The following is a 15,983-nucleotide window of genomic DNA, read 5'->3' on the forward strand; positions in this document are numbered from 1 at the left end:
AGCTGTGACAGGCATTTTTGAACACTTGTGAGTGCTAAGGCCTGAATCTGAACAATTTGGTGGGTTTCGCCTTTTATAAAAGCTGCAAACATGGAAGGCCAAGACACTTTGTGGTGGTCAGGCTCGAATCAGAGAGAAATATTCGAGAGCTGTCTGTGTCCAGTTCGCAGCCCACAATTTGAATCTCGCGTTGTCGGGTGGATTGTCCATCCCGTGCATGTGTAACAGCTTCGTAAAAACACTCAAAGACACCATAGATGTTTTGATGCCTGCTGAGAAGAAATGGACAAACACGCATACTAAGATAGTTCCAGCACACAATGTTAATACATGGAAACAGAGGAATCGAGTGGTAAGAAACGTTCCAATTTCATGTTCTGATTAAAATGACAGCCTTACAGTGGCGACGATTTAAGGGATAGTTGCTCCCCATTTTTTTGTCTCAACATTATGGCCTCTTAATGTTAAGCCTTGTCTACCAAGAGAAAGTAAACTTTCCTTGCACCGCCCTCCGCCCCCCCCCCCCGTGTTTTGGAACCCAATTGCTACCACTGGTCTTGAACATACAATTGTGAGGTTCTTACTATACCCCTTCAAAATGGTGTTGAGCCCCCCCCGAAAGGAATTCCTGGATACGTGCCTGCCTGAGACCTATATACGCTGGACCGATAATAGAGATGTCTGTTCCTTAGTATAAAATAAAGTTGTCCTACACAATCCAAATATAAACATTAGTCTAATTAATAAACAATTAATCCATATATTCCGAAGAAACAAAAGCATGTTGAAGGTTAAAACCAAGAATGATGGGAGGCAAATAAAAGTTTCTAAATTAGGATTTCTGAGCCAGTCCCCTGTGTTTACAATTGAAATAACTAATTTATTCTTCTATACGTGTATTTTATGCGCTATAAAGTATGTATTTAAGCAGTGCCATTGATTTGTACTTAAAACTATTTAATACGAAACGTTATTCCTCTGGGTTCAATAGTTATCGGCTTTTAAAAACGTGAAATGATACATTGTTTACATTTAACGCGCCGCCCTTACAACTGCACTCGTGACCGAGAGCTCTCTTCTGATTGGTTATGCTACGGAAACAGGACCGATTCTATGCTTGAGAAATGCCATGAAAATATGCAGCGCCATCTGAAATGCCGTATAGCAGACCAGCCAAGAAGCAAAATTCTTTAAAAAAATATACTGTTACCTGCATGGAATGCTAATAGATGGCACCCATCCTAAATGAATCCGTCACAGGTCAGAAAGAAATACTAGGCTGAATGCCACTAAAAATTTTGACCGTGAAGGTAATTTCAAGGTCATATTGTGGCTCCATAAGATTTCAATTTACACGATAGTATTTTGGCCATTGCGTAAATGTTAAGAAAAATTCTAAGGAAAATGCTTTAGTAGAAAGCGGACCTTACACGCTGGAAGTCGTAAATTACAGTTCATGATTTTGTAACACGTTGTCAGTGATTCATATACACCGATGAGTCATTACATTATGACCACTCCGCCTGGAGCGCGCAGAGTAACACGTGACACGCTGGCAGCATGGATATATATTGGGCAGGTCTACAGGCTCGCTGTTAGTAGTGTCTCTGGTGTCAAAATGGGAAAAGCAGCCGATCTCTTCCAGTTTGATAGAGGTCAAATTGTGATGGCACGACACCTTGGTACCAGCATCTATGAAACGGCGCGGCTTGTTGGCTATTCTCGTGCCGCTGTTATGAGCACGTATCGAAAGTGGTGCAACGATGGGTAACAACGTTGTCGACAGCGACTCATTGATGCCAGAGGAGGCTGTCGCGCATTGGTCGGAGCAACCGCAGGGTCACAGTGCGAGACAGGTACAACAATGGCGACAAGGACAATGTTTCAGAACACACGGTTAATCGAACACTGCTGCACATTGGGACTGCTGACATAATTTGATAGCTCATTGGTGTAAATAAGAAAGGATTAAGTGAAGCTAAGATTGAATGTCTGAAGAAATAGTCAGTGTACTCTAGAAATGCGGGATGTATGAGTTTGGAAAGCAACGTTTTTCACCGGAGGGGTGTCATGCTCATCCGAGGCTCCTTACGCAGAACGCCTCCGTTGAGTGCAAATATTGACATTCCAACTCTTTAGCAAACGGAGAGTTCTCGAGGAACGAAAACGCCATTTTTATGCGTTTGCTAAATCCCCGACTGCCTCCTCATAACACGGGCCATTTCTCCCGTTTAGGTATCAACCTGGCATGGATCAATCACAGTATCACAATTATAACCTTTCATTTATTTCATTTCACCAAACTGTAAAGATCCAATCGTACAGATTGAAATCGTGCAATCCTCGTTTGGTTTTTACTAGCCAGCTATTTCATGAACAATAACGAGCAATATTTGTGTATAACGGGGGCTCAGCTGAATATTAATACGTTGTCTGAGGACAACTGTGCCATTACTAAGAGAACCTCATGCCTCACCCACAGAGAACGATTCTCATAATGAACAATAACATCCGATCTGATCTCTGCCAAGTATGATTCTCAAATTTAATTATTTACATGGAACTGGCAATACTGTTTTACAACCCGTGAAACATTTAACGACCGCGTTTCTCAACATCGTTCGAGATATGATGAGAATACAAAGAAATTACATGGTGTGCATGCAGGGTGTTTCAGTGACGTTGAATCAAACTGAAAGGGTGGATGAAGACCCATGCACCATTATGAAAAGAGGAGACGCGTCATTAAAATGTTATAAGCCAAAACTAGTCGAGGCTGCCTATGAGAGTGGACACGCGATATTAAAATAAAAACTTGTGGACATCCGGTATAGATGTACACTCACCGGCAATAAAAATGGGGCACCTAGATCCTGAAATACTCGCTTCCTTGCAAGGCGTTATGTGTGCTGCTTATAAGTAGGCGATACTTCGATTTTGGAAGCAATTTTTCAATGCCGACTTCTACCACCGCCGTACAGTTAGGCAACACACAACGCCTTGCAGGGAAGATTATTTCAAGATGTAGGTGCCCCATATGTATTGCCCGTGACTGTACAGCCGGTATGATCAATACGTTCCCCACATTTAAATAACCAAACCACTGTGGGGCATCCACAATGACGTCGTTGCCTTGTAATCAAGGGGTCTCAGGTTCCCGGTGACACATAATGGTTCGGATCCCACTTTTAACTGTAGGTCAAATCCCGATTAGCCTAACTGTGTATAAAGTGGACTTACAAAGACAATTCAAACGAAACGAGGGAGATCTTTTTGAATAACCCTGTATTTACTCGACTTGAAAGCTCAAGAGCGAGTGTGGAAGTTACGCAAGGGTCTGCTGCAGCGAAGGAATTGTGAACTGAGGACGAGAAGATGTAACATCATTATGAAGTTACTCCAATGATACATCGCTCTCCCAGTTTAGAAAACTCATCTCCCCAGAGATGAGGCCAGGCGGAGGAAACTGCAGAAAGTTTTCGACCGTCTGGAGAGAAGGGGCTTCTTGTAACTTAATTGTATGAACGAGGGCAACGCAAATTATCGAACCACCTCTCGCTATCCTTTGTGATGTATTCAAAATGAAACTTCGAAACTTCTAAATCACGCTAAGGATATCGTATGCTAGAAATACTGTACTTCTGAATAGGAAGTAGATTTTAACAAGTGTTCGAAAAATTAATTTTTAAAAAGTAACTTGTTTACAGTTACTTATTTGAAAAGTAACTCAGTTGCAGATACTTGGAAAAGTAACTTGAAGCTACTTTCACAGTTAATTTCTGCTGGAAAGTTTCCTGCAAACAATTTTCACACAATCTATGGCCATTATTTGTAATAAAACAAATATATGAAGCCTTACATGTGTACATAATATAAGTCTTCGTATATATATACTAGTGGTCCTTAGTTATATGTGATTTTCTGGACTTAAATATTTTTAACCTCCCAACCCTCAACTTTGTTCCAATCCATGTAAAAGTACTGGGTGTAAAATTTCAGCTCAGTCAGTTAATATTAAAGTGGTCCCCAAAACCCTAAAGTTTAGACTTAAATCAAATCAATATTTATTTATATAAAATTGTTTTTATCTCTTATCTTGCTCTTTTTTCCAAAAGATGTACAGAATATAATTGAAAGAGAATTTAATTTGCAAAAAAAAATGATTCTGGAAGGTTATAGAATCTTTCGCAAGGTTCTAGAAATATCTAGAAAGTTCCATGGTCTTTATACATCGCTCAACAACTCTCAGTGAGTCCAATTGAAGTATTTTAGAGCCAATAAAGCAGTTTTCTAAGTTCAGACACAGGTTTCAAGTTACAACAGGTATATTTGTTAAAATTTTAATGAGTTCTTCTGCCACCCCCAGAAAATACAATGTCGACGGAAAGAATTCAGGGAACAGAGGGAAGCAGAAACTAAGGGAAAATTGAAACAGCAGATTCCAACACTTTGGGGATAGCAAGCTGCTTCCAGCTTTATTTTTCAAGAAATAGGTAGATTAGCCATAATTGTTACTTTTCATGGCAAATAACAATTATTAGGCATATATGAAAAAATTCCAACATCTACAGAAGATCTAGATGTAGCTATTTGCCGCACAGTGCAAAATGAGGCACAGAAGAAAAATACACGCGTTTTGTTTTGATACAACTGCAAGCAACACTGGTCGAATAAGTGGTTACTGTACAAATCTTGAGAAATGCTTGATGTTGTGTTAACATCAAATTTTCAATTTAGTCTTGAAAAGTAAATTTGGTGCAGTAATGGATGCAACTTCTGGACCAGATGTGAATTTGATTAAAAGATTTAGGGAGACCTGGTCGACCATAGACAACAAACAGTAGGGTTGTGGGGTAGAGCATATCGAGATGATGTCCGTGTAATGATGCTTTAATGTCTACAACAACAGTTATGACAGAAACATCATAGAAATGATTACCACAAATTATTAGAATTGATTATGATACTCTTCAGTGGCTGTCCCCCCAAAAGAAATCTCATTTCGTGTTTTTGGAGCTCTTAGCTACGCTTGTTGTGTTGCAAAGGCTATTTGCGACTGTAAAATGCGAGGGGGTATCAAAAAGTTTTGCCTGTTGAGGTATAATTTGTTTAATAATGGAAAGATTGAAACAATGAACATACATATAGTTTGCGTGTAGCATCCTGTACTCAGAGTGACCTTTCCACACAGTTTCCATCACGTTCGATGCATTTGTACCAGCGTTTTATCCAGCCCTCGAAACCAGTTTGGAAAAATTCCACACAACACTCCCTGCCTCGCCGTTTACAACTGTTTTAACCTGCTGTAGGTCATGGAATCTCATGCCACGAAGCACAGACAGCTCAGACTTTATGCTATCCCAAAGTCTCAATCATTGCATGTGCTGACGCATAGGACATGTGCATTGCATCAGACATTTCCTGGATGGTTATGCGTCTATCCTCTCGAATGACCTCATCATCCCTTTGGCGGTTGTCGTCGGTCAACGACGCTGATGGCCTGCTACTCCTTGTCATGTCCACACTTACGGTTTCTCCCACTTTGAACTTAACTACTTAAGTCTGAGCTAATTCTGTGCTAATGAGTTGTCTGCGCATTGCTTTGACCCTCCCAGTCGCTTTCTCCCCTTGTCTACCGTTATGCGCGACCTTGCCCCGTAGATTCCAGGGACAGATGGTAAAACTCATAATATCGCTGTCATCTGGAAGGTAATACGTGTATCAGTTGAATTTTGTTTATTAAATAGTTATGAATAAGGCCAACATTTATATGCATAATATAAACATGCATAATATGTAGAAAAAATCACTGAAATTTGTACAAAAAATATGTAACCACGTTAAAATCTGCAATAATATTTTCATTATCTTCAGCAATTTCCTCTATCCTTGTGCTATGCAGTGATCTGGTTTATTATACTTCGCTTTTCTGCCACGTTTGGCTAATCGAGAAGATGAGAATCGCAAAGAACAGCCATGCCCAGGACACTTGATGCTGCCTTGTTTTGTACAGTCACCGGCAATACAAATTCGACATCTATATCCTGAAATACGCGCTTCCTTGTAAGACGTTATGTGTGTTGCCTAACTCTACAGCGGTGGGAGAAGTTGCCATGGAAACTTTGCTATTGAAATCAACCTTGGAGTTAGGGAGCACACATAACGCCTTGCAAGGAAGCGAGTATTTAAGGATATAGATGTCTCATTTTTATTGCTGGTGATTGTACATTAAAGATTTCTTGGAAATGTCAGGACTACTGTCTCAATTGCTGAGCTCTTTATATGCATATGTTTAATAATATATGTATTAATTAAAATGCAGTATAGGAGCTAAACTAATGTAATTAGCAGAAAACGCTTTTATGTGCATTTCGAGGTCATTTCTATTAGCACCAATACACCGGTTTCCGCTTCCAGATCTCAGACAGTTTTCCCTCCTTTTCCGTGGTTTCACTCGTGTTCCTCTCTTTTTCGCGGAAGAGTATGGAAATGGAAATGTTCTTGCGCCAACATAACAAGATTAGCCGCCTTCAGCGAATGCCATTGTGCACTGAAGTTCGCTTAAGTGGAGGTTGCCTTGACAACCATCCGTTTCTTCCGCTTCTCATGCTCCAAGGTGTTTATAATTTCTAACAAGCTTGGCATTTGGTTATTTTCTTTCTTCCTTTACTTGTTTTGCGTTTCCGATTCGGCAGATGTGCCGTAGGTGATGCAACGTTACTTGGTCTTTCAAAAATATTAGCTAACGTGATACATACATACACTTTGCATACAGAATGTAAGATAGAAAATTGGTCGTTTAAAAAATGTTATCGAAATAAATCAACTTCGAAGTGTCGATTGAAAATTATACAGGATGATGTATTTGAGACATCACAAAAGTATATCGTTCTATACAAGAGCTTTAAATACGTATCTGTGACCAGTTTGTTGCAATATGAGCAGCAGAGGCGTCTCGTAAACGCATGCGGTGCATGCTGCGCATGCGTCAATTGTGGGGAAAAGGACAGCTTGCTCTGCGACGACATTCATGAGCATTTCATCATTCTAATGTCTTCATATAGGAGAAGTATTTATTTTACACGAGAGCGCTCAACTAAGCTTATATTGCATTTCTTGGATCTGAAGTGACCCGTGCATCAATTGTGAGAAAAGAATTATTACTTTCTTTCACTTCAGATCTAAGAAATGTAATATAAGCTTAGTTGAGCGCTCTCGTGTAAAATAAATACTTCTCCTATATGAAGAAATTTGAATGTAGAAATGCTCATTAATGTCGTCGCAGAGCAAGCTGTCCTTGCTACGCCACTGATTGAAAGAGACAATATATTTGTATGATTTCATGTGTTACTATTTCCTTGCATATTTTTTATTTCAAACATTGAATACTGCCTATTTAAATGTAATAACAAAACAAGTACGGTATATCTCATTACTAAACGTTATATGTATATACACAAGAACTTGTACTATTATCGAACATGTGGTGTAATGAAACATGCTTAAGTTAAATGATACATAAGTCAAGCTTTGCACAGGTGCAGTCTAGTAATAATTTTAAGTGTGTGAAATGCAACAGACCTATTGTGAGTTTGGCATAGTTTAATTCTTGGGTATACATACTACACGGGTGTCTGTGAGAATGTTTGATAGAACAACATATGTTATAGGCTTCACCATCATATCTACAAAAACATTGTGCCATAATGTCTTCATTATACTGAAAAAGTAACGAAATAACTTGGCCATAGCACAAATTATTAAATCACTCAACACTTGTGCACAATGGCGGAGATTGGTTTCCAAAACTGAGGGGAGCAGGGACATTTACCTTTCCTTGGTAGATAAGGTTTAGCATAGTGCGGGGGCAAAATTGGCAAAATGTGGGAGACCAACTGCCCCCTCGCCCCCCCCCTAATCGCCTACACTGATTGTGAAGACGAAGATATACTAATTATATTACAAACAGTACAAATTCATGGACGTACCTGCTTTTTGGGTTCTCGACTCCTGTATTAAAAAGATAATTTACAAATTATTATGTAATATTTTGAATGTACCATACTTGATGAAATATGCTTTCCTCAGAGGTTCAGAAAGATATGTATCCTCTAACTCAGAAAAATAAAACATGTTTCGAAACGCATAGTGTTAAAAATGTTGCAGTTACAAAAGCATATGTAATGCAACTAATGATATGTTTGTACCTCAACATGAATGTTTTAATGCGATATATGCTTCGGCAAATTCACAAAAGTTATTCGAATCGTCTATGTAGCCTTGTACATTTTCGTTGTAGGGAATTTACTGAAGGATCATTTCAAAGATCAGCATTGGTTTTCTACATAGGATTACACGAAATAATTAACTAGCATACCACTAGAAATAAATGTAACGCTTATTCTAAACACTATGTGCAAAATAATAATCAAATAGCAATTATATTACTAAGTATTCACATGAACATTCCACAGTTCCAAAATGAACTATTATACGTACTTGTTTATAGTTTAACTTAAATTACAAATTTATATTAAATCCTACTTATGTTCACTAAAATAACAGTTCAGGAAAAGAAACGATAGAAAGCATCTATATAATAACGTTACATAAAGTGCGTATTCAAGCATCTTAATAATTTAAATATTTCAAAGAACACATTGCTGGGCATTGATTTGCACAACACGATGAAACATGTGCATATAAGACCAATATTATAGGATTAGTTGACGTGAATGTTTATAGACGACACATTGCTGTTGCTGTGGAAGCGTACGTGCACTATATACAGTGGAGGAAAGAAGTTATTGGTGCAACGTAGTGCATTGAGCCAGTGTACAACAAGAAGCTGATCATTTGTAATAAACGCTTGCACAATATGCTCTTGCATGCTATGTGTGATGTATGTGGCAGTGTTTGTTCTTGACATTAAGCTATTCATGTAGTGTCGTTATGAAAAATTAAACTTATACAATATCGTATTAAGTAGCAAAATTCATTTGTCACAATTCTAACATATTTAATGATTGTTTAAAAACAAATTTGCCAGTGTGTGCAGATTTTGATATGATGAAAAGTAACATTAGCATGTGTTGTAAATAATATCAAATAGTTTACACTAACAAATAGATTATTTGATCCATGCGCCGGAATTAAAATATGTGTATCCTTACACACTATGTATATTACAAGAGTATAATTAATAAAGTTAATAAATATAGATTTATCCACACTGAAGAATCATGATTTTTGTATAAGAAAGAGTTGTACAACTGGATTAGTATAATAACATGTTAAGCTGAAAATTATTAAAAACTTATGTATATTAGTCAGAGGATAATGGTAACTTATTTCAGTGTATTTTGAAAATGTCCATGTTTAAATGTACAAATATCACCACCAAATCTTGCGTGCAACAGTTATAAGATATTTACGAGTTTTGTATTCGTGTATCGACAATTTTATGTTTTTAGAAAATGTTTGGAAGGAACAGGTTGATTTAATAACGTTGAATTTATATTAAAATGTATTAGGAGCAATTGGATGTATATTTTGAGAGAATGTATATGTGGATGTTACAAAGATATTTGATAGAATTAGAACATTTAACAAGGTTTATCGTTAACAAGTTCTTCATGAAACTGAAAAGAGTGTATAGATGTTTATTTACACACAAACATACAGGATTTACGTTAGGACTTAGAACCACATGACATTTAGTTAGTACCAATAACGAAGGATAACATATGTGGAAGGTACACCACATACGAGCAGATAGAGAGACACAACTTGTGAATAACAGGAAGAAGGTACGAGCTTTACAACACCAGAACAACACTTGTGGCGAGATGTTAGTGAGGAAGAAAAGAATATCTCAGGGTTAGTAGGTGAGGAGGACCTGGGCTGAAAAGAAGGTCACCCTCGTCCTCCTCTGCGAGTGAGTAGAAATTTGATACCTCTTGATTTTCCGTAGCCTCGAGTACAAGGCCATAACGGCACGTACATTCGCCCATTGTTGCTCTCCAATGCTTTTCGACCTACTGTTAGTATCGAGTGGGGGCGCTCTGTAACGAAAGGATAGTGTTAGTTGTATTTCTGTGAAATTGGATACTCTCTCATTTGGACAAAACAACAGCGTTCCTTCCAATTCTTATTATAACCCTTGCCTTTGATACCAATATCTGTCGATTTCACACGTGCCGTCAGTGAGTTAATACACGATTAGTAACAAATAAGATAAGGTCTCAGGCATATGTTTTCAAGATGCTAAGAATATAAATACACTATAACACAAAATAAAATAAACACATGCTGCCCTAATGTTCTATGGCTCTTTGCTTATAGCCTTAGATACTATTTCAGTAACAAAAATAACTCCCAACTTGATGAGGTTCTGAAATGATGAAATTAACAAAACACAGTTATATGAACAAGAAATGTACTACTTTAAAAACAAAATCTAGAAATAAAATTAAATATTTAAATGAGAGTTGTATGATTGCTGGGAATCTGAATAGACCTTCAATAATTTAAAGTTGTGAATGAACTTTACTTATCGTAACCATCGATCTTTTATAAATTTATCCGAAAGGTTAACAATAGTCAACTTAATTCATGATGTCTTTCAAGATAGGATTAATAGAAACTGGTTGTTTGAGAAGCACCAGTAATATGCTGCTTTATATTAAAGAGAAATAGGATATTGGAAGCAAGTCTTGAAGCTTTCTAGGCGACCAATGATGAAGAGATTCCCTCGGGCTTTCGACCAGGTGAGTTGTGGAAAGGATTCCAAACTTTCAAGAGCTAACGTCACTCTTATGGTTAGGATAGAAGTGAAGATGAAGCGTGAAAATGAGAGTGACATTAGCTCTCGAAAGCTTGGAAACCTTTCCACAACTCACCTGGTCGATAGTCGACAGTATATATATTCAAGATATTGGAATTCGTGATCACTCCTTGGAATATTTTACCTTAGGAACATCCTTGGCCTCATGTTACTGATTCTTGACAAAACTTTTTTTACAGTCCAGAGTTGTCAATTCTACACCAAACCCCCAATATGAATAGAGGACCGCGCCTGTCGTTGGACAGCTCAACCCTCGGATCTACCTCGGAGGACCACATAGTAGTCCATCAACCCTACCCCACCTCTGCCAATTGCGGGACGCTCTTAAAGACAGCCATGACAGGACAGCTCTGTAAATCCCAAGAGAGCAAAACGTTGACCACTTCACTCTGCTGGTTGCCTAACTGCAGTAAAAAAGCCACTAGGTGATGGGATCGCTACATCCCCACGCCATTGGGCAGGCCATGTGACACGAATGGCAGAGGAAAGAAGAGTTTGCAGGATTCTTGTTGGGAAACCTGATGGTAAGAGACCAGTAGGAGGGCCAAGACGAAGATGGAGGGACAACGTTGAGATGGAGCTAATCGGTAGAGATGGAAAAGAGTGGATAGATCTTGCTCAGGATAGGGACAGATGGAAGGCCTGTGTTGCTTCAGCCATAAACCTTCGGGTTTAAGAAGGCTAGAGAGTTAGATCACTCTTTGGATTTCTAGCCCGGTTGACGAAAACATGCCATACGAGCAATAAATGTAATTTGATCCAAGATAATTCACCTTAAACTTGCATAAATTTGTTAATAAAATACATAATATCTACAATAAAAGCTAAGGTTTTAAAGGCAAATATGACCAAAAAGGTACACAAGAAACGCCGGGTGATTTTCCTAACCAGAACTCCAGACGCCAGACCAGAGTTAACTGGCAATAATACAGTATCCAGAATAGACGCTCCCTTAATCTTTCAGTACAATGCGTGTGTAGGCATAGGAAAGAAAGCAGAGCAGGAATGACCTCTCACCTTTGTCCGGGACTTTTATCAGAAGCGAAGCTGTCCCTCTTGCTGTCCTGGTCTTCCTCCCTGGAGGTGCCTAGCGAGTGCAGTGCCGAGGGGTGAGGGCTCTCCTGGGAGGCTGAGCGGGAGGACACGGCGCTTCCCTCCGAGGTGGTGGTGGCGTCCCCAACGCCGCGTGGCGGGTGGTGGCTGTACGGAGAACCAGGCGTGCTGTCCACCATCATCTGGTGCGGGGCGGGTCGCTCGCCTGGCTGTGGGGATCCCCGCCCCTCCACCTCCTCCACCTGCAAAGAGATGCGCCATTAAACACTTAAAATACAGAAGCCATGAATTCAATTATTGTCAGTTCAAGTTTGCTAAGCTTATTTGAATTACTTGTGATTATTGAACTCTGTCCCTTAAATCTCTGCTGAGTTGTTGTGTAAAGTCCACTTTATGCACAGTATGACTAATCGGGACTAGACCTACAGTTTAAAGTAAGATCCGAACCACTATGTGCCTCCACCGGGTATCGAACCCAGGACCTCTTGTTAACAAGACTACCACCGCGCCATTGGGGAGACCTCTGAAATCTCTGGAACAAAGTCGTGGTGACTCGAGGGGGCTCCACCAACGAGAGGGAAAGTGAGTGCAGCTACCAGCGGTTTGCTTTGCTCTATCCACCCGCTTTCTTCCCTTCTTTTCCGTTATGCGCGGCCTTGCTGCACAGATCACAGACACAGAGTTAGATATGTGTTTCAACTGATCGCTTTATGTTTGCTAACACACAGCTTATTTGAATAATTTCACACCATACATTACATTATAGTTTACATTACATTATATTATAAATGTTTAAATTAAAGCACATGCTTACTTTTCTACAAGTGTTTAAAACCATTTTATAATAGGGATAGGGTTGAGAAAGTTTGGTCCGCACTTAAAGTCCATTGTTGTTAATGGCAATGTATTAGGATCAGTCAATAAATAACGAGGCAGAGGATATTACACCAAAAGTATGGTAGTTAGAAATGGGTCGACTGGTCCCAAATAGAGGTGCAGGTGCGGCGAAACTGATTTACGCACGTTTTCCCGCTAGATGGCGTTACGTGTCTGGCAAGATATGCGCAAAGGCTGCTAACCGAGCAGCGGCCGTGTCCAGTCATTCCTAGGGGAGATTCCCCTCCACCAAAAAGTTCAAGACCCTCCACACTAGTGCCGGCAAAGTCGTGCTTTCGCTCTTCTTCGATCGCAAGGGACCGCTCCTCGTCAACTTCCTGGAGCATGGAGCTACGGTCAATGCCCAGCGGTATCGTGAAACGTTAACGAAGCTCAGGAAGGCAATTTCATTGAAACGTCCCGGTCACCTTTCTCGTGGTGTCGTCCTGTTGCACGACAACGCTAAACCACACACAGCCAACGCAACAAAGGAATGCCTGAAAAAAATCAAGTGGGAAGTCCTGAACCCCGCTATAGTTCAGATCTGTCTCCGTGTGACTTCCACATCTTCGGTGAGCTCAAAACAGCACTGCGGGGAGAACTGTTTCAATCGGACGATGACGTCAAGGAGTACATGCGCAATTGGTTCCAACAGCAGCCAAAGGAGTTCTACGAGCATGCCATTTTGCAACAGGTGTCACAATGGGACAAATGCCTAAACAGTGGCGGACAATACTTCTGAGGTTCGTTACGTACGTACTGTCAAATATCCTCTGTCTCGTTATCTATTGACTGAGCCTCAGCATTCACAATAAAATGTGATATTACGGAAAAGAAAGTCTTGAGAATCCGTGGAGAATGACCGAGCATAACTGTAGAAAAGGGAAGAAAGAGAGTAGGTGCACCAAAGCACTGAGTCCTCTAGAGTCACTACTTGCTTTCGTTCGTTTGCTCCAGAGATTACCCGGAACAAGTGTAGATATTTGTGCCTTGATACTAATATGAATATATAGACCACAGCTAAAGCAATCCACACGAGGATTCAGGTCAAGGCTCTAGAACAGTGGTTCTCAAACTGTGGTACGCGTACGCTCGGAAGAGAAATGCCGAGAATACCCACACGACGACATTTTTGCTGCAGGTGTGTAGAGCAGTCTTCAAAGCTTTAACACCCAACAGGAAAATAAGGTTGATTTTGTCACTGACACTCTTATCTTTGTTCCATATGTGTTGAGAACTAAAATTCTCTTTCGAAATCTGTAATAGACTAAATGTGGAGCCGAATCTCCGCTTGAAAGTTTCAAGTGCACAACCAGACATCAAGAAACTGTGTCAGGCTAAGCAGGCATATCCTTCTCATTAGAAACTCTGAGGATTTACAATACAAACTCCAAAATTGTGCTTCAGTTTGTTTATAAACTTATTTTTGTTCTTTCCTTTCTTCAATAACTCTGGAAAAAATACATAAAAATTAAAGTATTTTGTCTACTTCTTAGCATACACGTGTTTCATATTTTTATTCTTGTAACTAATCATAAATATTATAAACGTAAGAACACCCAATAAACTAGTAAACGTAGGATTCTAATGTTTCTTTGTTTACCATCTTTCCACATACTGACCGAATGTCATTTTGTGCTATTGCAGATACACACCTCCAGTGTTTCAGGCACATTTCCGGGGCTGTGGAGCACCCCCGGAGTGAATCTACCGCCCCCCGGACAAAATTGTACAACAAAATCAAAGTATAACACTTTTCTACTACCGTTGTTTCCCTCGCATCGAACCGCATTACTTTGTGTAGCGAATATTTTTGCCTTTATATTTCACTCTGTAAATAACAACGCCCACACTTGTCCACTCTTACAGAAGTTCTTGCTGACCTCAAGTCCTACAAATTATTTGTCAAGTCGATGCTTGATAATGGAATATATACAGAAGCTGACAATCCATTGTTGAAAATCTTAGAAGCTGACGTTGGATATTGCGGGTTGATGTGAAGTCCTTCTAACCATTCCCATAACTGCCGTAACGACAGCCGGTCGGCGTAGAAAGGTTTTTCAGTGCTATGAATAGAGCTAGGACAAGAATTAGAATGCTACCAGGAACTTTAATGCATTGCATGATAATAAGCATCGAGGGACTTAAGATTCCAACTGATGATTTTCTGGAGAAAACAGTAGATTTATATGCCACGAAGAAAGCGCGCAGGATAAGATTGCTGTAAATTCTTCATGCCATCTTAAGCTTTGCATTATGTGTTCTATCGAGTTTAATAATTGTAATATTTTTCATGGTTCACCATTGTGGGATTTGTTCTGGATGATTAAATGTAAAAGTGATGTTTTGTAATTTACTATTTACTATTGTAATGCTAATTGCACAAGATAATATTTGTAAATGCTAGACAACAGACTACTAAAAAGAAAGAGAGACAAATAGAAAAAAATCTATGTCTTTCCACATTGAATTACTAAGCATACTTAGGTCACCGCACCTGTACGTCATTTCCCACCTGTAACGCTCAGCGTAAAGTTTATTGACGAACCACGAACGACCACTGGTAATTCTCAATGTTAAACGCACATATGTTGTATTTCACAGATGAGATTCACCACAACGCCCTCCCGGTTCTCTGGAATGCCTCTCCCCCCCCCCCCCCCGGAGCAAAATTTTCTGAAAGAAACACTGCACGCCTTCAACATATCAAAAACATCGCACCAATCAGGCAGACAAAAAAATTCCCCCAAACCCACTATTCGGAGGAAGCCTATGGTGGAGGTACATTACACTTAATTACGACTAAAGAGTACAATGAGAAAAAGTTTGGAAAAAATTTAAGAAGATGCATTTTTTCTGAATTTGGAATCTGATAGCGACTTTTGCAAAGGAAAGAAACTTTTAAAAACAGTTTGGCGGTCATCGGCCAAAGGTCAAACAAATCCTATACTATAGCCGAATTGCTGTGAAGGCCAAATCAATCCCTGCACTATCGAGCAGAAACGTCCTGACCAACATTTACAACAATGAGGTTCCATGTTTGTACAGTAATGTCACAAAAATTAAGTTTGGGTGAAGCAGGATTAAGGCTTCGAAACATAGTTCTACCCTTAGATTTCTAGAGACGCTAGAACTTGAAACGTGAAAACACTTTACACCTGGCACATTTCCCGTGGGATTTTGGCTCTTTGGAGTCGTGGAAAGAGCG

The 15,983-nt window shown here is 39.5% G+C and overlaps 1 protein-coding gene across 1 annotated transcript in view; it reads right to left on the reverse strand.

The window, feature by feature from the left end:
- The window catches only part of LOC146002364 (uncharacterized), a 630,594-nt gene that overhangs the window by 433,348 nt on the left and 181,263 nt on the right, over positions 1-15,983 (reverse strand). Inside the window, exons 2-3 of the mRNA XM_083140085.1 lie at positions 11,864-12,141; positions 9,957-10,064 (exon numbers count right to left, since the gene is read on the reverse strand). Of these exons, the coding sequence (XP_082996211.1) occupies positions 9,957-10,064; positions 11,864-12,141 (386 nt within the window). The remainder of the gene's footprint in view (positions 1-9,956; positions 10,065-11,863; positions 12,142-15,983) is intronic.

The sequence above is a fragment of the Lepisma saccharinum genome, chromosome 18 (assembly GCF_977018435.1).
Source record: "Lepisma saccharinum chromosome 18, izLepSacc3.1, whole genome shotgun sequence".
In the NCBI taxonomy this organism is placed as follows: domain Eukaryota; kingdom Metazoa; phylum Arthropoda; class Insecta; order Zygentoma; family Lepismatidae; genus Lepisma; species Lepisma saccharinum.